The sequence below is a fragment of the Opisthocomus hoazin genome, chromosome 7, assembly GCF_030867145.1.
Source record: "Opisthocomus hoazin isolate bOpiHoa1 chromosome 7, bOpiHoa1.hap1, whole genome shotgun sequence".
NCBI classification, from domain to species: domain Eukaryota; kingdom Metazoa; phylum Chordata; class Aves; order Opisthocomiformes; family Opisthocomidae; genus Opisthocomus; species Opisthocomus hoazin.
This window is the reverse complement of record NC_134420.1, coordinates 45,727,396-45,750,965: the sequence shown is the minus strand read 5'-3', so window position 1 is coordinate 45,750,965 and position 23,570 is coordinate 45,727,396. Positions and strand designations below refer to the sequence as shown.

Genomic DNA, 23,570 nt, shown 5'->3' with positions numbered 1-23,570 from the left:
TGTACGTGATCTGTTCTTTTATGATTTCTTGTTAAATTTCTAAATAAAACTAATTTCAGATGTTCCTTTTATCTCTCCAGATGAATTAAGGTAGCTCCGTGTGTTTTTAAAGTTTCAGGGCTCTGGAATTGTAAGTCAGATCGTGAAATTTAATTGGCAAACTACAGCAATTGTACAACCTGGTCTTGCAACCTTAACACTTCTGGTCCACATTGCCAGGCAGAGAATAAAATTGGCAGTGCTTAACCGATCGCACGGCATCTGTTCTCCCTGGCGTTGTTGGAAGAGTGAGAGCAGAGCAGTTAGTGGATAACAACCAGTCTGGGACTCAATCAAGACAGGGTGTCAGTTAGTGCAAGCTAGCAGCAGAGCAGCATCCCAATGGGTCAGCCTCTGTTTTAGTAGAGTAGAAGTGCTATCATGAGATCTGTTTTGAAGGAACGGAAATGAGCAGGAGGACAATTGTAGGAAAATCAGGGAAGTTCTACAAAGACAGGGTGGGGATTGCTAGACTCTTTTCTTAAGTCGCAAGCAAAGCTGAACATGCTGAAACGCCAGAATTCTTCAGACAGGGTGCTTTTGATCAGTTTGATAGATGTGATTGACATACCCTGGTATGCCTCCTGTTGTTTGGGGTCAGATCCATCACAATTGTTATGGACACTTAACCACAATGTGATGCGGTATGAGGCCGTGAAGATGGGACTTCCAGTGATACCGCAGTGCTGTGAGGACAGGACCTATTGAGAGGCTGGAGCAAGCCCTACAATAAACATCAGGGCAAAGATTTGGTAAATCCTCTGGAAACAGGCAGTGTGGGGAGAGAGAGGACTGTTCTCCTTTCTGTTTCAGTAATGTTCCAAGCGCTGTCTCTCACAAGGAATCTGTTGTACGTAGGATTATCTGTGAAATTGTCCTTTCTGTAGGTTTCAGGTAAAGTACTAGATTGCAGTATAAGATACACAAAGACTAATTTTGAAAGTAAGTGTTAAGTATATTAAAGTGTTACAATTATACCGGAATTAACTTTTAGCAGCTGATAATAAAGACCTCACTAGGAAGCTTGTCTTGCATCATCTGAACTTGCAGACAGCAAGTCTGTGGTGCTTTTGTACCTCTAAGGAATCATAGGGCTTGTCTACATGAAGGTTGATGAACTGATTTACTAGCTAGTATCAACAGCAGCTTCCTCTAGCTACAGTACAGGCATAAATGTGCTGCCCTGTGCTAATCACCTGCACCTAACTAGGCTGGATTTGGCGTCACACTGACAGAGGTATGCTTTCTCGAAGGATAGTGTAGCATTATAGCCATTCACTGCACAGTTTAGTTATGCAAAATCTAACTCGGACTACAGTGTGCCTTGATCTGCTTACCTGCTTCTGATCTCTTACCTATCATTGCAGGACCGTGAACATATGTGAGGGAGAATAAAGATGGAACCTCTCCTTAAAATCTTTTTAATTTTTTATATTAAATGATGCAAACATTTAGGAAAAAGTAAAATTGAGTTTTCTGTGACCCTTGTATTAACAAGGAAGCTGGTTACATGAAATTATGTAGCATTAAACGAAAAGTGCTATACATCTTCTAATATTAATAGATAGCAAAATCAGACCATTGAATAGAGTGTAGTCTAAGGAAATAATATTTCATGGGATTTTTTTGCAATTATAGGCAAAAACATTTTGAAATGTATTCTTTATAGATCACAAATCTGTTAGAGATAGTTGTGAGTGGTAGGTAGCAGTTGCATTGCATAGATACAGTGGTCCACCAGTTATTGATGTCATGGGTTTTCCCCCCTTTGTCATATTTCTCTGAACATTTTTTAAACTCTTGCACAGATCAATCATTTTTCCTAATGTATTTCAATTTCTGAAGAAAAAGTTTCCCCCATCTGATGTATTGTCTTGGCTTTTATTTAAAAATTAGAAATTTAAAATATTTTAAAGCTTTGCTATTTGCCTTTCTACTGAAAGGAGACAAAAAGTACACTTTTTAAAAACCATTTTCTACATGGTGCATCTAGATTAGCACAGTTTGTGTTTTGTGAGGGATGTTATAGAGTGGGTCCTCTGTAACTACATCTCTCTATACCTGAAGCTTAAAATTAGAAAACAGTGAGACTTCCTTAAGCTGATGTAAAATACAGGTAACTAAGCTAAACTGAACTCTCTTAGGCTCGCTCTAAATGTAATGGAGAAAGAGAAGAGTTTCCAGAGGGTGATTCATCCCATTTCTCCAATTTGGACTTCTAACTGAGATGAATCAGTCTGTACAGGTGCATTATTCTTTAGATAGCTAAAAGGGTGAGGGAAGTTAAATTCCACCCTCAGTCATTACTTTTTCCTTCTACTGCGTAGCTGTAGTTGTTTAGACGCTGTTCAGCCAAAGTTGAATTAAAGAGTTAACAACACATCTTAAGGAAATTGAGGAATCCTCCATTCATGCCGCTGATACAAATTAGTGGTAATGGACCTTCAGCCTTTCCACAAAAGAGCTAATTTCATGGACTGAGAAAAATAGGCAATATACGATGCTTCTAGCAAATTACGAAGTTGTTATGTACATATATAAACTACATTGCCCAAGTAAAAGACTTTACCATTGTAAAGAGAGCAGAGAGGTGTTCGCTCAGGAAGACAGGCTGGCAAAGCAGCCAGCTGGGGTGCTTTAATGTGTAATGCTATGGCTTAGTTTGTAAAATTTGTGTTAAAGCTGTGATGGCTTGTGTTATTGCATATTTTGATCTGCCCTCTAGAAACAAAGAACATGGTTTAGATGCTCATTTTTAAGAATTCTAATATATTGAATGTCCAGTTGTCCCCAGTTGAGGAGATGTGCTTCTAGGAAAAAAATTACTAATATGTATCCTTTAAGATGTGAACTTAATTTAAAATTCTCATATTTTCAAAAAGCATTACTGGGTTTTAGTTTGGTTTTTTTTTTTTACTAAGGGAAGCCATCACCAAAGTCTGATTTGCTGTGTGGGGAAAAAAGTTTCGAGGACTGCTTTATTTTATTTCAACATATCAGGTTACATCTTACAGTTTACTTTTACAGTACGCCTCTCTTAATACATCTGATTTAGGTTTTCTATGTCATTTTCTGATCAACAATACTGTGTTCTGAGAGAAGACCCACTGAGAAGTACTGTTCTCATTTTATAAGAGGCAATGACAGATTTATATCCCAATTTGTTTATTTTATATTTAAATTCAAGAGTAAAATTTTCGGAGAAAGACACTGGTAGGACTGGGAATGGACCTTGTGAATTTACATATTAGATGTTCCGCTGTTTGTATCATTGTATGGCCTTTCTTTCCTTATGTCCCTTAGGCTTCAAAGGCAGTAAGTTCATGCACACAGGCACAAAACAACCATCGTCAGGTTTGAGATCTTTAGGGTTTGCCACAAAACAGTAATAGTGATAACATGTGCTAACAGATCCCTCTCATTTCTTGAGGTTTTTCAGCAGAGCTTAACTGAAGGCATTTAACTTGGGCAGTGTGAGACTTCGGGTGGCTGGGAAGCTCACAGGTCTTTGCTCCTAGGCACCTGAGAAGAGTATTACCTTATTTATCTGTGCAGTGCCAAGTGCTAAATGCTTGGCATAAATGTCCTGACAGTGATGAGCCAGGCTCTGCGTTGTCTAGGTGCTGGTTAGTACTGCACTGAGAAATTATTCTTGATGCATCCAACTTGCTTTGTCTTGTATAAACTTGCTTAAGGTTCCTTCGTATATTTCAGCAGATGGCACTATAACTTAATTTCCTTGTATGTTATCAATACCTGGACATTTAATTCAGCTTCGCTGAATGTTTTTGTGTTTGTAAATTTTAAACCTCAGGAAGGTTATAGGTAATAAAAATACAACATCTTATTTGTCTTTGTTGGTTTTCAGGACCTTAATTCATTAAAATATTTGAGTTTATCTGAGTTTTGGAATAGTGTAAAAATTAGGTTGATTTCACCAAGTATTAGCAGGATGAAATGTTTCCCTTTTTGCAGGTCAGATCTAGGCACAATTAAATTCTTTCTCCCTCCATGTTTTTCCAGACTGAAACTTCTTAAAATGCATTTCGTGCATGAGATTTGCTTTTTGAAAATTTTGCTACTGTTAGATACTGTTTAATGTAGATAGCCCAGTCTTTGATGGTACTTTAACATCATCAGGTATTATTCTTAACCTAACGTGCAGCTCTGTGCTCCCCAGGGAAATTAAGATGGATTAGAGTTTTTGTGCATCTATGTTGCTTTACTTTTCACAATGTAGTGATGTGTATAAATATAAAAATCCAGTGCAGTTGGAAATGGACTTCTTGCAACACAATTATGATCTCTACTTCATCAGCAATTTAAGATTTATTTTCACTAGATCAAGAAACAGTGTATTTTAGAACTATGCTGATTACAAAGCTGTGGTAAGGAGGTATGATAGGCTATAAAATAATGAGATGTTTGTTTAACTCTCTTATGCTTTTTCATGCTGTTTATATGTGAGACCAGTGTTCATCAAAATACATATTTTCCATTACTGAGTTGGCTGTATCCTAACCTCTGCTTAAAACTCACGAGGAAGAGGAGACCAAAAGAAGTATGTAAATCTCAGTGTTGTTTTCTGAAGTCTTCTTTTAAAACCTGTGTTCTTTCTCTCACAGTGAAAACTCACATGCAACAAGGATTAATTTCTGTTGCTGCTCGTACTGTGATAACGCATCTAGTCAACCACTTAGGCCACTATCCTATGAGCGGAGGTCCTGCTATGCTAACCAGTCAAGTGTGTGAAAACAACGACAATCCGTACAGTGAAAGTCCTGAACTTTCTCCTGAACTTTTTGAGAACCCAAACCTTCAATTCTTTGTGTTAAACAATACTTCCCTGGTGTCTTGCATACAAATCCAAGCAGAAGATGACATGCCTGGGGGAGGACTGTCTGCTGGACTTGCATCTGCTAATTCAAATGTTAGAATTATAGTGCGTGATCTATCTGGCAAATACTCATGGGATTCAGCCATTTTGTATGGACCATCATCTTTATGTGGATCTTCACAACAAACGTCTTTTGCACTTTCATTATCTCAGCAAGATAAACCAGAAGATGCTCTCTCATCTTTCGAGCATGTGGAGGATATATCTGCGAGGGATGGAATTACACTCCAAGTGAAAAGGAAATTTAGAGACACTGTACCAACGTGGGATACTATCAGGGATGAGGAAGATGCCCTTGATGAGCTCCTGCAGTATTTAGGTGTTACAAGCCCTGAATGCTTACAAAGAACTGGTGTCTCACTCAACATTCCTGCTCCTCAACCAGTCTGCATTTCAGAGAAGCAGGAGAACGATGTCATCAATGCAATTCTGAAACAGCATACAGAAGAGAGGGAATTTGTTGAAAAGCATTTCAATGATTTAAATATGAAGGCTATGGAGCAGGACGAGCCAACCTCACAAAAGCCCCAGTCAGCATTTTATTACTGCAGATTACTTCTCAGTATACTGGGAATGAATTCTTGGGATAAAAGGTAAAATGAAAAGACGAGTCACAAGTTAAGAACTTTCTTTTAAGGAATTGTGCTATTCTTACTGTGTAATAATAGTTGATCGTACAGTGGGTTAAGCCAAAAATACTCCAGGCCATCCAACAAAAGAGCAGAGGGGGTGTGCACCTAAGGGGAAAAAGGCAGTTTTCTTCTGCATTTCAGCCTGTCATTTAGAGAGACAGAAAGGAGGAACCTGTTGCCTTTATTGCTGTTTATATTCTTTCCTCAGAACAGTGTTGGAAGGCAAATTGAAGGAGTGATTATCTTTTCTGATAATCCTTTCACCAGCTCTACCATGGGTAAAGAAGGCACCTCTTTTGCTTTCTTTGCTTCCTGTGTATGTTCCTGCAAAAATCATTACCTTTCTAGGCCAGAATGAGACTCTGCAAGTGTCATGTTCTCGTCTGTTGCATTGCATCTGTGTTAGCTAACTGGAAAGATGTCCCCTACCATTTATTTCAACATTGGCAATGTTTGGATATTGTTTAGGACAAGAGGAGAAAAGCCATGCTCCATTATGAAAGCAATGTCTCAGTTTACTTTATTATTTTGGGGGGGGGGGGTGTAATTAGGTGTATGTCTGCATATACATGTGGTAATGTACAAATATTAGCATCCTAGAATTTAAGGGTCTTTCTGAAATCTTCTTTTGCCATAGCTGTCAAATTCTGTATTAGAGGCATTGAAATATTTTCTTACTCTGATGGGAAATGGGTATTCTGTAAAACAAAAATAATCTGTGTCACTGAGAGACCACTGGAATCGGACAAATTTTCAGTGTTATAACCCTTATTTGGGTCTTTAATTCTCAAGGCAGTCTGGTTTTGAACATTGCTGCTCTTTAACTCATTCCACTGTGTTTTGTGGGAAACATCTTGAGAGCAGTTTAAAAGAAATGAAAAGTGCCTTTCTTGCTCTAACGTATTGTTTTGTTTTTTCTTTAAATTGTTACAGCTGGCTGGGTAACTGTGGCTGGGTAGCTATGTTCTGCTCTCCTCTGCAATTCAAAATAGCAAAAGCTCTGTGTTTAATGCACTAGCTCCCTGGGACAGTAGATTATAGGAGTGTCTGTTGTCACTAAGCTCGTATATTTTGGCCTAGTGGAGTGTGCAGGTTGTATATGCATCAAAGGGAGTTCTGTCTGTTCTGTAGGGAAGAGATTTGAGTCAGTTGGATCCAACAGGTTGATAGAAGAAAGTGGCAAGAAGCAATGGTTGTTCTCAGGGCTACAGTGGATATGGAAGATTTTCTGGAGTAAAAAAATTGCTTGTGTATTTTTCAAAAGATATCTTAATATTTTATGTAAGAAAGGACTACTGAAAAGGCAAAAGCATTTGTTGACTGTTCTTGCATAGACCTTTCTTGTACTGTTCTGTATCCGTTAGTGAACAGGTGATAAGAGAGTTACAAATTTCTCTGTTTAGAAGGAGCTTTCATCTCCTGAAGAAAAATGAGAAGTTACTTCGAGAACTCAGAAATTTGGACTCAAGACAATGGTAAATTCTTTTAATGTCCACCTACTTTTTTGTTTTAAGTGTGCTTGTACTTAAATGGCTCTAATTTGCATGGATGTGAGAATCAAACTATTTTTAAAAGCAGGTTTGTAAACTATTCATGCATTTTGCACTGTATTGTAGTTATTGGTGTTACATTGAAGTTACTTTGGTGTTATTTGTAGAGTGAAACTCTACAAGTAGAATATCATGAGACACAACCACTCCAAAATAACTTAAAATTATGAACATTCATATGTATAACATGGAATAGTTTTACAACTTTGATATGTCAAAGTTTTGATAAAGATATTTGATAAATCGCATTTTTAGCTTCAGCTAATTGTTTATGTGTTTTCCAATACAGTTAGCTGAAGAGATGGAATTCTAGTTGGGGTTGCAGCACAGAATTAAAAATTCTAAACTGTTTCTGTAGGAGTTGAGATAGAATCCAGCAGAGGCTTTAAAAGTGTGAGAAATCACTTTCAGTTGTTCCAATGTCTGTTTAACAGCAAGCAGTGAACAGAAAACATTGCTCTAGTACTTAAAGATTCTTTATTCATCTGCCTAAGCTGTATTTGCCACAGCATTCACAAGGCACTGTTGTTAATGGGGCAGTGTGGTGTTGATAATGTCTGTGTTACAGGTTTTGCTTGTTTCAGAAGCCCAGATATTCTATTAGCCATTGGTACAGCCACCACCATCCTACATCTTAGAAGGGATGAAAGGGCTAAATGCTCTTCACGTACAGCAGAACTTTAGGCTCTAGAGAAGAGAAGACTAGGAAAGATGGAATGGGAATATGAAAATATAGAAGATATTGAAAAAGAAATCATATAGTGTATTTTACTTCCACTATCTTTTTTGATGTTTTAAAATTCATGCTCTGTGTGTACTGTTTGCATATTTTGGCTTCATATTAGCGAAGACACTCTCATGCAGTGGCCATCCTCTGTTTTACAGCCGAGAGACACACAAGATTGCAGTGTTTTATGTTGCTGAGGGACAAGAAGATAAACACTCCATTCTTACTAATACTGGGGGAAGTCAAGCCTATGAGGATTTTGTAGCTGGTCTTGGCTGGGAGGTATTTATTGAAATGTTTTTATCCTAAGTGTGTTTACAGAGAAAATTACAGATCTCTTTAGATATTGTAAGTCTTTGGCTCTTTAGCGTTACTCACAAGTACTGAAATACACTGTTTCGCAAGTAGGGTGCAGAGAGTAATTCTGGTTTTAATTTCATATGCAGTACTAGCTATTTAATTTTAAGCTCTTTCAATTTAAGAAAATTTGTGAAAGCAGAGATGATTCTTTAATGTGCAGTCCTGTACTTGGCTTTCATGGACTGGTTAGGAGGCAGCTTGATTTCCCTGTAGGCCTGTAAAGTGTAAAGTCCATTGAAGTATGAGCTTTGCTCAAATTTTGGAATACAGAAAGTACAAACATGCAGCTTTTTTCCTGCTCCCTTTTTCCTGCCTTCCACTGCAGGCATGTATCTGTTCACTCACACCACTCCATGTCTCTTCCAGCAGTCAGCAATACTGTGGTGTACCCCATCATCTACATGGGTCTGTAGCTCTTTAGTCACTAGTCAGATGTTGTTACAAGGATTTCCTTCTTTTCATCCATTCTTTCTGACTACACAGGATTGACTTCCCTTATAAAGTTCAGCTCAGCACTGTCGTGCAGAAGTAAAGGAATCACTCCTGCTCCTGGCTGGCTGCATAAGAAACTGCAGGTTTTGTGTTCCTGTTGTGACTTGTGCTCATCTGGAGTGTCCACATGCGTGTCCATCTTGTTCTTTTTCTTACTCCTGAGGTATATAAGAGCACTGCTAGATGAGCTGTGTGGATAGTGGCTCTGACTTTTCCACAGGAACAGAGAAAAACTGCTAGAAGTCTGCTGACTGTCACAAACACAGGTGTTTATTTCTCGCATTCCTGATTCTTCAGTGGAAAAAAACCCCAACACTTTAGTGTCTTCAAATATCCTTCTTTAGTGGGTTAATTCTCTTAGCCTCTGTTAGCTAAATTAAAGAGTTGCTAATTTGGATTAATATTCCGTGATGAGACATCTGATATTTTAACCTCTTAACATTAAATTCTGGATCCTTTATTAACGTAAAAGCAAATATGTCCCCTGTGGGCAGAGATTAAACATATTCACGTCTGAGGTATAGCTTTCTTTAGGTACTGTTGTAAAAATGAAATAGCACATTAAGCATGCTTAATATTTCAGTGTAAAACTGTTTCTCGTAGAACTAAGACTTACACGCTTATTTACAAATTATCAGTTAGATTCGTGTGATTTTTTTCATAGTTACAGAATGAAAATTTCTCAGGAAGATATATGGAAGGTAACAAGACAAATTAAAATTCTCTGGCTCTCACACAGGCTGTAGTATCACAGAATTTTTAAAAATTCGTAAGTACGTGTCAGTGACTGCAGTCAACTGATTGGGGAATAGTGCAGTAAATATTCATTTACACAGCCTTTTCTTTTCTCTAACCTTGCCTTCCCAGCAGCATCTGTGGTGATCATGGAATACAGAATGCCACTGCATTGCTGTTGATTTCCAGTCTAGTCAGCAAGTTGGAGCTCTTTTAGATAAGTGTAACTGTACTGGTAACATAGTTGTGAAAAAGGGCCTTCACTTGTTACATTTCAGTTGAAAATGTATTTTAAAATATTTTATATAAAGAATGAATTTATCACCTGATTTTTTTTTTTTTCTTCTAATGCTTCATGGGCTTTATTTCTAGGTAAATCTCACAAACCATTGTGGCTTTATGGGAGGACTGCAAAAAAACAAAAGCACTGGATTGACCACTCCATATTTTGCTACCTCGACAGTAGAAGTAATGTTCCATGTGTCAACAAGAATGCCTTCTGATTCAGATGACTCTTTAACAAAAAAGGTAGTTGTTTCTGATGAACAAGATTTTCTTGTGGTGATAAACCCAGAGAGATTAGAGTCAAAGAAAATCCAGTAAATTTTTCTTAAAAAAAATCCATAAAATATAATAATACCTTTACCTACTAGTAATTGGCATTTTACTGAAGTAGGTTAAGCCATATAAATTATTCTCTACCAATTTCTAATTTTGCCACGGTAGTAATTTTTGCCATCATTGCAAATGTTGGCAGGATCACATGAACAGTGGTGAAAAATGAAGGGAGGTAATACTTTGTGTAGAAGAAAAAGCATTAAATTTGAATGATGTTTTTGTACTTTGAGACTTTAAATACCAATTAATATGTCGTGAGTACTTTCTAAGGTGACTTTATATCCACTTAAGAGGCACGTGCTGTCTATTAACATAATTTTCCCTTTAAAAAAAGTTTAAAATATTAAGAATTCGGCAATGTTTATTGTATAAAAGGTGTTTTGTCTTGGAGCAGGCACAGATGCTCAGCAGTGATATGATCTTTCTTAGCCATGTTAAGCGAAAAAATGGATTTCTGTATTGGTATTTTTTTCTTTAGAATTTAATAAATTCCACATTAGTGATAATAAGTTACAGTCTCAAACATGTGTCCTGTTATAAATGAACAATTGGCTACCATTAGACTGTCGCCCGTCCTGCTTACATACATCTTCAGATGTGCTAATCCATTCAGTAGACACGTTAATGAGCACTGGTTGGAGTGTAATATTGGAGGAACTGAAGCTGGTTGACCTCAGCACGGAGTTTAATACTTGTAATTAAATTAGACAGTAGACAGTTAGTAAAAAGAGAAATAGCCGTGCCTCTGGCAAGCTTCAATTATTAATGACTTTTTTGTTCTTTGTGTTCAACTTCAAGAAAAAATATCATTGTTATTGTTATTATTATAGACTGACTATGAGTTCTAACTTCAACATCTTAGGCTGGTTTGTTTGGTGATTTTTTTATACTTTTTCTTCCTAAATTGAAAAATGTTTTTTTTGTATGCCTATGGTGATGGGTCTGTTCTGTTATTTGTTTCATGGAGTAGAGCCAGGGTAATACTTAGGTTGTTAAATGATTTATATAAGTGGTTTAATAGAAAAAATAACTAATTTAAAAATGAGATTGTTACTTTGTTCTAGTATAGAACAGTGTGTATATATATGTATTTTTCTAAGTTGGATGGCTTCTCTATTTTTTTAACAGAAACTTGGTCTTATAAAACACAGCTTGTAATTATCCTTACAGTGTTTGCTTATAATCTTTGTTTGAATTAACGCATTAAAAAATGTTGACAAGGGGGAAGATGTGAAAATTAATTAATTAATGATAAATAATTTGCAAATGCCATGGACTTCAGCAGAATGCACAGGCAGGATGTCATATGTGTTTCCAGGAGCACCCTGAATCTGTATATAGCTGTTCCTGCTAGGCAAGTATCGGTGCTGGTCCAGGCCTCCTGTGATTTAGTTTGTGAGAATGGTGTCAGCTGAACTTTTTAACAGCTCCAGCTTGCCTCAGGCTTATTTCTCTAATCCTTTACCCACAATCTCACTCTTCAATAATTTGGAATATTTAAGATCTGTATCGATATGCAGAGAGTATTGAAAGATTGGGATTATATTTGTAGATCAGCTCCTGATGGGGTGATTAATCGAGCTGCTTTATTTCTGTATGGCTTTCTTTCCTGTTCTTCCTCAGTGTGTGGGGTTTGTTTTTCTTAAGCCCAGTTTCCCAATGAATGGAGGCTTGTGAGCCTGCTTTTATGTGTCTCCTCCCTTCCCTAACACTTTTTGGCCCATTTCAATCAAATTTAAGAGACATGTTTCAAAGGTATTAATTTCATGTATGTTTAATGAAGATAGACTAAGTAAAGGAGCTCGAGTGAGAGACACTCTTAAGTGCTCCTGCTCAGCAGGTAAAGACTGCATGGGAAGAAGGACTAGACATCAAGGAACCAGCACCCCAGAGAGATGCTGTGAGAGTCATCCCAAACTTGAGAAAAACATCAACTGAAGTTTGCATCTGGGGAGAAACCAGCAAGTGGTATCAGGAGACATGAGCGGGAAAACAGGCTTAATTCTTTTACTAGTTCTGCAGCTACTTGTGCTGCTTAGACTGAACACATCAGTAAAAGGAATGTGTTTTATGAGCTGCTGTCCAGTTGCCACACACTATAGGGGACCTCAGAATCATTTGAAAGCTGTGTGTGTGCTAACAATTGTAGTTGTTCTGAGTGCATGTACTGTTCATGACCTCCAGAGAAACTTGCGCTTTGAGCTTTGCTACAGGTCTTTAATGCGCTTTCTTTGTCTGTTTCATTCAATGGGAGAAAAACAAGCAAACTTGAAATAGCTGGCTTAGAACTGATGCTGTTTTTTATATTGTAAATATGCCTAGAGGTGCATGATAGGTTCATCTTATAAATGGAAATTAAATTAAATTAAACCAAAACTTCTTCCTGCCAGTCCAGTCACTGCAAAATCAAGATTCTGCTGTTTCAGAGGCTAAGCCAATTTTAAACTTATTTTCCATCAGTCTTGCAGTGTAGTAAATAAAACTTTTAAGTGTCTTGAAGCATTTGTTTCTGAAGACATGAACAAGAGCAAGAAGAGAAGATGGAGAAGATGGAGGCCAGTGCACCTGGTCAGGTCGCTTCTTGGGACATCTTTCAGTAGAAGCCAAAACCATGCTCTTCTGAACTATCTGATACTATTAAGTTTGTTCTGTGTTCTAAGAAATAGCAAATTCTAAATGCTGCAGTATTTTTTTTTTTGGAGGGGGTGTATTGGTTTGGTTTTTTAAGAAGTTTCTCAGTCTCCAGTCTGATTTCTCAGGTTTGTTGCTGGTTGAAGACAGTTACAACATAACGCCTGCCTTGTGAGTGAAATTCAGCTCTACATACATCACTTGGTTGACAGCAACTCATCTAGAAAGTACACTTACAGCGTGTTAGGACTCCTCCAGAAGCATAACAAAGGCAAAAGGAGGAAGTTTTTCTGTAATTACTCTTTATCCTAAAGTGTTTTCATGTTTATATTCAGTTGGATAGGGCTGTAACGTTTCTTATGTGTTTAACCAGATTAGCTACGCTGTCACTATTTGCTGTTATGAGAAACATGTCAGGTGAGGTCTCTGTGTAAAAAGGGGTAGAAGAAAGGACATGAGGCATAGCTAAAAACCTAAGGGATGAATGCTTCTAAGGTGATTCCGTGTTGAATTCTTTTCAGTCCAGCAAGCTCTGTTCATGGCCTCAAGCTGCATCAAGGGAGGTTTAGATTGGATATTAGGGAAAAATTTCTTTACTGAAAGAGTGGTCAGGCATTGGAACAAGCTCCCTCCACCATCCCTGGAGGTGTTTAAAAAACGTGTGGATATGGCACTTCAGGACATGGTTTAGTAGACATGGTGGTGTTGGGTTGACAGTTGGACTTGATGATCTTAGAGGTCTTTTCCAACCTTAATGATTCTATGATTCTAAGAGACATGAATTCAGGGAGAACAGATGAAAATCTTCTGGATGGGTAAAAGAACTTAAAATTGAAATGCATATACAAAATAGGTATTTAATTTGCAAATAGTAAATTAAAGATTTAATGCTGATAATGCAATCCATTTTGTTTTTCTTAGAATGAAAGGTTATAGTGAAAAGTATTTACACTACCCTTACAAGAACAAACTTGCAAAGAAAATATCAGGATTAAATGAAACTGTGAAGACTCAGTTCACAGAGTGAGAAAGCTCACGTATGTGCCTCTACAGCTTATCACCTGTCTAGCTCCTCCTTCCTTAGCCTGGTAAAGGAGTGAAGGCATTGTAGGTGAGAATATTGTACACAAGATATGTAAATAAAAAGTAATAATGTTATTAGTGACTGGAATACTAATTCGTCTTGGGCTTTAGGTGTATTACATGATTCTAGGTTATGTGTGACATCGTCCTACCTACATAGCTTGCAGTATTTGTAGCTAATTGTTTTTTATTGTGGTATTAACATATATGGGGAACTTGAAGTTCGACAGATGTAAATTATTAGAACATTATTTTTTGTTACAATTAAGTACAAATGTCGCTTTAGAAAAAAAAACCCAAACACACCATAAGTTTTGTGAAAAATTTAACTAGAGGGTACATATGCTGTAGACAGCAGTGCTGCTTACATTTAATGGGCAAAAGTAGCTGTATTATACCATTACTGCAGAAGTTTCTGCTCCTTCTGTTCTTGCTATAATGAGCAGTTTCATTTTTGAAGAAGAAAAAAGTTGGGGCTAGCCGTTGTATCACAAGAAAATATAATAGCCTTTTTTCTCTCTCCTTTGGGTAAATGGGTATTAGAAATTACAGTAATTTTGGCAAGAGTTCAAGGGTTAATGCAACAGATAAATAAAAGGAATTTTCTGTAAATTGAGCCCTGCATTATTTCACTTGTCTTGCCTTTCCAAACCTAACTCATTTAATTTTAAAAAGTAAATACTTAAATTCTTCCTGACAGTGTGCTTTGCTTTTACTATCGTTTATTACTTCAATTATACTTGGTATCAGTTAGAACAATCTGCCATTTGGAAATTTCAGTATAGCCTGCAGCTTAGTATTAAGTCTGGCTGCTATTGTAACATGTACAGCATATGACACTAATGTATCAAAATTAGATTTGATCATCCCTCCTGGTTATATTTATTTCACGTTTCTTTTGTATTCAGTTAACATAAATGTATTAGGAGAGCTGACACATGATGATGGCTATAGAGTAAGAATATTTTAAAGTATTTTGAGTTAAATTTGAAATTTCAGGTAACCTAACAGTCAGTCATTTTTATATATTTGTTTTAATGGAGTAGAGTTTCAAAGCAAGCCTAAAAAAATCTTTGTCTCTGACATCTCCTCGGGGCTGTCTTCCCGATAGCTCAGGTTCAAAATGGCTAAAACACAGCTCTTAATCTCTTTCTCATTGCCACCTTTCTGGATCACAACAGATAACATGACCATTGTGCCTGTCACTTGTGCCAATAGCCTGAAATCTTCTTTAATTTGGTCCACTTTCTGGATTCTTACATTCAGTCTGTGCTTAAGACTCTGTTCTTTTTTCTGCATAACATTTTTTCCAACATAGCCTTTTCATACATACAGCTAAAATTTATCCACTATATCCTGAACTGTTGTATTGGTTGCTGAACCAACCTTTCTCTGGGCTTGACACTTTCATTCTTGAAGAATGCTGCTATAAAAGACATTTTTCTGATCTTTTAATGCCTTTTTACATTTTTTTTTCATTTGTGGCTTGCCTTATGCTTAGATACTAAACTCTGTAGAGCAGTTTGACCTGTATTTATGCAGTATTTAACGTTTTAGAATACTAGTATGTAACTTATAGTTCCAGGTGTTTCAGCTATAGTGTATTACCAGTTACTTGAAGTATAACGTTATTTTAGAGGTTTTTATTATTTATATTATTGCTGTGCCTTACATCTCTAATTATGGATTTGCACTTCGTTTTGCTTACTGTGGTGTATGCATGTACAAAGTCGTAAATTTGGGAAGACAGGATCAGGAGATGTGTATGAAGATGTAGTGGCTTACACAACCGGCAGTGAGTTTTGAGTAACCACTAACACAGGTTTCAGTCTTGGTACCTGTACATTCTGTGTGCACCAAGTCTGGCCCGGTTAGACAACATTGGGACCACACAACCTTATTGGAAAACCATGTTGCTGTCTGTCCTTAAGGTTTCAATGAGCAGAGGTGGTTGTAGCTCGGTATCTTTGTACCACTTGTGTCCAGGACACTGAATTCTGGGATGCTTCCAATTAAATACAAAGACATAAGGAATCCAGATTGAAGTTGAAAGAGGTCAGGCTCTGGCTCTCCTGTGGTGTAATAATTACAGTGAATGATGGATTTTTGTCAGTCTTCTACCTCCTATAAAGGAAAAAAGGCACTGATCATAGTTTTGATCTTGAGCACTTTACAGATTGTTATAAACCACCATTCATGGTTTATACCATCATCCACCTACTTGCACCATCTGTTTTTAACTCTCAATCCGTTATATGTCACAGAGATGCTACTCTACACTTTACTGAAACTGGATCTTTGTCAAATTATTCTTGGTAGTAATGGTGAGGTAAAACACACCTGACAGGTCTTGGAACTCACTGGAATAATCTGATTCATTTGTCTTTTCCTCTGAAGAAGTTAGTGCTTTTAGCCTGGAATGTGTAGTCACACCTCTGTGAGGGTGTAAAGCAAACTTTGAAATTGGAGAGAAGAGCCACTAGTGGCTTCAGTGCACTTGGCATCCAAAAATGTGTGTCCCTTGTCAGTAATCTTCTTCCTGAAATGACCATACAATACACTTCTATCACACCAAAATCTCTGTCAGTGATGTGAAAGCATGCATCAGCAGGGGTGCTCCATCTGGGTAGCCTTCACAGGAGTGCAAGAACTGATGTCCTGTCTGATCAGCTGCAGGTATTAGTAACACAGGGGCAACCTTTGGTAAATGAAATTCAGAGGCAACGATGCTCTCAAGAAGCTGCACTATCAAAACTCTCTGTACATTTTGGATTTAAAGCCATTTGTTTGGCACATACGCTGTCACTGTCCCTTGTTTCTAACATTGTGTGAGTTTGTTGTCTTTGAGTCCAAAGATGGTACGTAAAGCAGGGCTAATTCTTCCAGTAAACAATTCAGTATTGCTGAATTAGGAATGGTACAGTGCGGTGATGGGTGTGTTGGTCCTAGTTCTGGTTTTTTGCAGTCAGTTCAGTGAGTTCAGCCAGTGCATCAGATGGCCATCCATCAATCTAGGATCATGTAGTTTTTTCACGTTGCACAAGTTTTCATACCTAAACTAGTTCACCTCTTACTTTCTCTTTGGTTAGGCGGCCTCATCCTTCCTGAGGTTTCCACTCACTTCTAAGTGCGGGCCCATCAGTCCCTCATACCCTCCTATCATTGGCATATTTCAACAAATAGTTTGATTGTCACATCGCCTGGGAAGGTGGAAGAGGTTCAGGCTCTCAGAACAACTCCACAGTTAGTTGCCTTTTTCAACAGTCGTCATTGTTAAGGTGTCATCCAAGATTTCTGCAGCTGGTGTTGGCCTGTGGCACATCAGTCATTCAGATTGCTGCCTGGTTTTGTTCCAATCTAGTCAAATGAAACTCAGCATAGTGAATGTTGCTGTACCAGTTCTTTTGTTGGGCTGGGTTTACAGTTGGCGCAAGAGCATCCCTAACTAAGTGTTGTTCGGAATAATTCAGCCATCTACAAAAGAGGCAAGAACAGCTCACTTCAGAGGAACTGCGGTCATTGGAGGTTAGATGTGTGTGTGATCTGGTGCAGGCGAAACAAATGACCTGTTGAGCATCAGACAAGATACAGGGTATTGATGCCATCTGTCCTTTGCCCAGTCCAACACTGAAAAAAATCCCTTTCTTGTGGAAATACAGCCCTGTTTTTCAGTCTGATACAATTTAAAGCCAGCAAAGAAGAGCATGGGTGGCTTCTTTTTTTTCTTTTTTCTTTGTTTTTAAGTCTGCTGCTGACAACTGGTATAAGCCTTCAGATAAGACGACAGTAGCTTCCCTGTAGGTTTTGTAATGTAAACAAGTGAATACTTGCAATGAAATTTCTCTGATGCTTGTGTATATGTTTCGTTTGTATTTGAAGTGCAGATGTGTTCTGAAAACGATACAGAAAATTGTTGCCTTTTTATATATATATATATGCCTTTATATATTTATATACTTGTAAGTGCTCAGGTTAGTATCCATATGTTACCTGTTAACAGCAGTTCACAGTGCTGTCCTTTGAATAACATCAAGGCAAACTCTAGCTACCCAAAGCTGTGCAAACAAACTGAAAACTGGGGGTGAAGGCAATTGTCAGTTATAACTGGTGATGCACAAGGAGGAAGAAAGGAGATTCCGTCTTGAATTTTCAGAAATAGTGCTTACTGGAAAGAAACTCATGTTTAATATTCTGAATGTATTTGATAAGTATACGTAAAGCCTCTCTCCATGATGTTAACATTTGTTTATCGGATGGTAATGTTTAGCAGAAGGAGCATTTTGGAGGTTCAGTGCAGATAATTCCAAAGTATTCAAGATGTTGCTTAATCTGATTATATGATTGCAACTGAGGATACAGCATGGATTTTGAGGAACCGATTTGGCCATTCTGAGCCAAATCAAGAGCCATTTTTGGTTTTTTGGAGGCGGGGTGAGTTATCTTTGCAAAGGTGTACTGGTTTCATGGGACATGAGCATTTAGGTTATGGGCTATGGAAAATGCAGTAGCTATTGTCCTTTAAAAGCTTTCTGTTTCTAGTAGCCAGCTGGAATTTGGCTGGAATGATGAGGTTAAAGACTGCTCAGTTACGTAGCTTTTAAACAGATGTTCATTCATATGCTTTAAAAGTTCATATAGAATTTAGTAACTCACTGCCATCAGCCATAGCAATCTTGAAAACATTTTAGTAAATCAGATTGAATCACTCTGGATTCTTGAAATAGGATTTAAACTTTCAGTAGAAAAGAGATATTGACATATCTGTTAATTTAAATAGACATTGGCACCAATGTGTAAAAATCTATAGCACAAATCAATACTGTGAACTAATATTGTCACTGAAATTGTAAGAGAACTATAGTGTAACTTGGTTATTTTATTCATTTTTCTTTACTTCTTTTTAGTGGGTTTGTCCTTTTGAAATATGAGCATTTAGTATAGCTGTGCAGCTATAGAATATATTTAAGCTGATAAGTTTTTTTCCCTGCTTTTCTAGCTAAGACATTTAGGAAATGATGAAGTGCACATTGTCTGGTCAGAGCATACTCGAGATTATAGAAGAGGAATAATTCCAACAGAATTTGGTGATGTTCTTATAGTTATCTATCCCATGAAAAACCATATGTTCAGTATCCAGATCATGAAAAAGCCTGAGGTAAGGGTTTTGGTTTTTTTTTCTTTTGTATTTCCTTTGTATGTTTAGTATGAACTGAGTTTTGTTTAGAATCTGAGCTTTTGGTATAGTAGATTGATCCAACAAGATGATGTGTCTTTAACATTGACAGTTGCAGTGGTGGTAGGAGGAAGAGCTCAGTGAGTACAATGCATAGTAAAATCAGTAACTTGAAATTACAAACACCTGATCCAGTTAATCATATCTGCTAATACCATAAAGTGGAAACAAATCTAAAGTATTCTGCGTAATCATTTAAATATTAAGATAAACTTGGTGAACTTTTTTATCAAATTTGATATGTGACTGTGGGAGTTGAATAATAGCCTGCTCCAACTTTCTCCATCCATGTCATGTTCCCTTTTCTTCTTCTCAAAGCTAGTTTTCCTTTCTCCTTGAGTCCACACAACAATTTGGAGATTAATTCAGCAAAGAAAGACCCTTCAACTCTTAGGCATATGAACACACACTCTTTCTAATGACTGTTTCTCAAATGTTTCTGCTGGCCCTGTTCTTAAAACAGTGGCTTAGGGTAGCAAACACTGACTGAGTAAAAGTAGTCATGAGTAGTTTGTTCTGCATAATTTCTGTGTGGGATGTCACTTGCCATGAATTTCTATACTTTAAATATTAAAATTCTTTCTAGGAGCACTAATATTAATAAATGAGGTATGACAGAAATAGGATTCCCTCTATATGCTGACTGCCTCTATCTGATGATAGGCATAAAATGATAGCCGGTACATAGTCTTGTTATTACTGGGTTACTTATGTTTTTAATTAATAAATATATTCTTGCTCCTACTACTTTAAGTACAAAGAGTTATATTAATGGGGGTGTGCAGGCTAAGAAGGAAAAAGAAAACTGCTGAGAGCAGGGATTGTTGTTAGTCCAACAAGAGGTCCTTGTATGTGGAAAAAGTGCCTTCCATCAGATTGCGGTATTCTCAAAACTACATTAAATGACTGATGGCAAAAATAATACAGCGATCTAAGATTCTTTTGCAGCATTGGTTTCATATTAGCAGGAAGATTATTTAGTGTACACTCTGCTACCTTTGCTGACCTGATGTGCAAACTTTGCTCTTCTTCACATGCTTTGTGCTAGCAGCTTCAGAACTTTATTCACACATACAGGAAACGAAGCTACTTCATAGAGTTTTAATTTCTTTTTTTTTTTTCAGTTGCAAAATGATGCTTGATTAGAGAAAAATGTAATGCCAAAACATAAGATCTATCTGTTATGTAAACCCTTTGGGTGCTACCTATACTTAACATCAAGGTTTTCTGCAGATCTCACAAATAAGGCTTTACATTAGGGTCCAAATCAGCCAAACTTTCACCACAGATTTCTCCTGTAAAGGGCTTACAGTCTATTTGTATGCATACTATAGAGAGGAAGAAGAATAAACAGAAGAAAAAAAGAAAATGGAAGGCGAGGGTTGGTCCACCAGTAACTGTATGACTGTTGCACATTGAGTTGGACATATTATATCTAAAGCTATGATAAATTTTATTTTAAAATTTGAGTAATTATTCCTTTTGCTTACTACCACCTAAAATATTGTCATCTAGCCTTTCAACCTCATAAATATCATAGGCATGACGATTTCTAGGATTTTGGCAGTAAGAGGAGGAAATAAGCTTTGATGAGATAGTATTCAAATGGTTGCTTAATTTTCTTCAAATGCTGTGTTATCTGTTACCAAGGATATCAAGCAGTTATATGGCTGTATATTTCCACAAGAGAAAAGGTCTGTCGTGGAGCACAATAACTGGTCTGATTATCTAGCGATGAGGAGAAAAAAAATTATGTTTGAGTGCTCTATTGTTAATGTTGATTGCTAATTGTTATAGCTAAGACCTTGCTTTCTATTGAATTTCTTAATTTTTATTCAGGTTCCGTTTTTTGGTCCACTCTTTGATGGTGCTATTGTGAATGGAAAAATTCTTCCTATTATGGTTCGAGCAACAGCTATAAATGCAAGCCGTGCATTGAAATCATTAATCCCATTATACCAAAACTTGTATCCTTTCACTCAAATGGTTTCCAAGGCATATACATTCCGTTGCAGTTCTGCAGATATGATCTTCATGTTTTCTGTCATCTTAAATCTTTTTCAGATTAACATAGGGAAAATATTTTCAATTTGTTATGGTGATGGTGCCTTTAAGACGCTTAAACCCACAGAAGACAATTCAGATGAAGACCGTTTGTTTCAATTAAGTGAATAATAGATTCAGTGCTGAACAATAGTCTGTTTCTAATATTTTATAACATGTACTTACCACTTCTTGTTAAACAAAATCATTTGAATGACTATTTTGTGAGTAGACTTTTTAAAATAGCAATGTCATGGTGTTAATAATCTTTCTTTCCTTAAAGATATTTAGTATTTATCTAGTATTAATGTGACTTAGTTTTGTTTTCCAGTTTCCAAGAAGTATATGAATGCTATTTTACTTCAAGATGAGAAATCTGTTAAATTTCTGTCATACAGATTTTGTTATTCAGCTTAGAATACAAAGTTGTCAAAACGATGTTAGTGTCTTTGTAAAGATGTCAGAAAAGGTTATCTCATGGGTTTTTTGTTGGAACTGAAATTGTAGTTTTTTGAAAGGGATGCTCTTGGAAGGATAGATTTACCAACCAGAAATTAAAAAACATAAGGTAAGTCAGTCACTTATACCTCTCCCCTTCTTAAGAGGAAGTTGCTAGCTAAATCAGCAAGAACATACTGGTTTTTAATTTCATAAATTGAAAGGTAAGTTTAAATTTTGATCCAAAAGAAATTCTGTGCTTAACTTTCACCCAAGCGATATAGATTGAATGTGACAAACTGTTGCTAGAATACTCTGTTTTTTCTGAGGCTGACTGTTAATACTGAGAGTTTTGGATTAGATATGGTGAAGTGGATTTACAGATGAGTGATGGATAGTGTTTGATGTGATCACATTAAATGACGTTTGTGCCATTTCTGTAGATGACAGATGTTGATTCATTGTATTTTTATGTTTGGAAGGGTCCGATCTTTTTGTCATTACTCAAGTCACTTAATCAAAGATTTTAAAATGTATTATCACCATTATACCATGAAAAGTGATGGCTTATAGCATTATATTGATGTATAGTGATGAGCAACTGGAAAACAATTTACTTTGAAATAGCAAACTTTCAGTACCAAAAACCCCATGAACTTGTATGTTTAAACTTCTTTACAGAATATGGAAGTTGTAATAAATTCCTTGGACGTAGTTTGCAAGCTCAATGTCTAGGAATTGGTCAGTTCCTAAGAGCTGTGTGTTGCACGTTCACTTTTAATTCAGTTCTCCAAATTGTTCTTTTTATATGCATCAAAGCACTGTGTGTCTTGATGCATATAAACATCCGTTCAGTGGATAAGGAATTGGTTGGATGGTCGCAGCCAAAGGGTAGTGGTCAACGGCTCAATGTCCAGATGGAGACCAGTGACGAGTGGAGTCCGTACTGGGACCGGTGCTGTTCAGTATATTTATCAATGACATGGACAGCGACATCGAGTGTACCCTCAGCAGGTTTGCAGATGACACCAAGCTGAGTGGTACGGTCGAGACACCAGAAGGACGGGATGCCATCCAGAGGGACCTGGACAAGCTGGAGAGGTGGGCCTGTGTGAACCTCATGAGGTTCAACAAGGCCAAGTGCAAGGTCCTACACCTGGGTCGGGGTAATCCCCGCTATCAATACAGGCTGGGGGATGAAAGGATCGAGAGCAGCTCTGCTGAGAGGGACTTGGGGGTACTGATAGACGAAAGGCTGGACATGAGCTGGCAATGTGAGCTGGCAGCCCAGAGGGCCAACCATGTCCTGGGCTGCATCAGGAGAAGCGTGGCCAGCAGGTTGAGAGAGGTGATTCTGCCCCTCTACTCTGCTCTGGTGAGACCTCACCTGGAGTAGTGCGTTCAGCTCTGGAGCCCTCACCACAAGAAGGACATGGAACTCTGTTGGAGCGGGTCCAAAGGAGGGCTACAAAAATGATCCGAGGGCTGGAGCACCTCTCCTGTGAGGACAGGCTGAGAGAGTTGGGCTTGTTCAGCCTGGAGAAGAGAAGGCTGCGGGGAGACCTGATTGCAGCCTTTCAGTACTTAAAGGGAGCCTATAGGAAAGATTGGGACAATCTTTTTAGTAGAGACAGCAGTGACAGGACGAGGGGTAATGGTTTTAAACTAAAACAGAGTAGGTTTAGGCTGGATATAAGGAAGAAATTCTTTACAATGAGGGTTGTGAAACACTGGAACGGGTTGCCCAGAGAGGTAGTGGAGGCCTCATCCCTGGAAACATTCAAGACCAGGTTGGACAGGGCTCTGAGCAACCTGATCTAGTTAGTGGTGTCCCTGCTCGCTGCAGGGGGGTTGGACTAGATGACCTCTAGGGGTCCCTTCCAACCCAAAACTCTCTATGATTCTATGATTTATGACATAATGTGGCCTCCATTAAAATGTTGATATTTGTCTCCTAATATGGTTAGCAAGATAACTGGAAAGCATGTATATTTAATATCAGATAGCATTGGTTGGTGGGTTTCGTGTCATCACTTGGTAAGTTTATGAAGCACCAATTGGTTGGGCACTGATGGTAAAGGGCAGCTTTGTT

The 23,570-nt window shown here is 37.6% G+C and overlaps 1 protein-coding gene across 13 annotated transcripts in view; it reads left to right on the top strand.

Annotated features, from left to right (window-relative positions):
• The window catches only part of RALGAPA1 (Ral GTPase activating protein catalytic subunit alpha 1), a 141,847-nt gene that overhangs the window by 84,119 nt on the left and 34,158 nt on the right, over nt 1-23,570 (top strand). For all 13 annotated transcript variants that reach the window (XM_075425367.1, XM_075425366.1, XM_075425365.1 and 10 more), the window contains 6 exons: nt 4,665-5,529; nt 6,972-7,043; nt 8,004-8,127; nt 9,805-9,960; nt 18,761-18,919; nt 20,837-20,964. In XM_075425367.1, the coding sequence (XP_075281482.1) occupies nt 4,665-5,529; nt 6,972-7,043; nt 8,004-8,127; nt 9,805-9,960; nt 18,761-18,919; nt 20,837-20,964 (1,504 nt within the window). The remainder of the gene's footprint in view (nt 1-4,664; nt 5,530-6,971; nt 7,044-8,003; nt 8,128-9,804; nt 9,961-18,760; nt 18,920-20,836; nt 20,965-23,570) is intronic.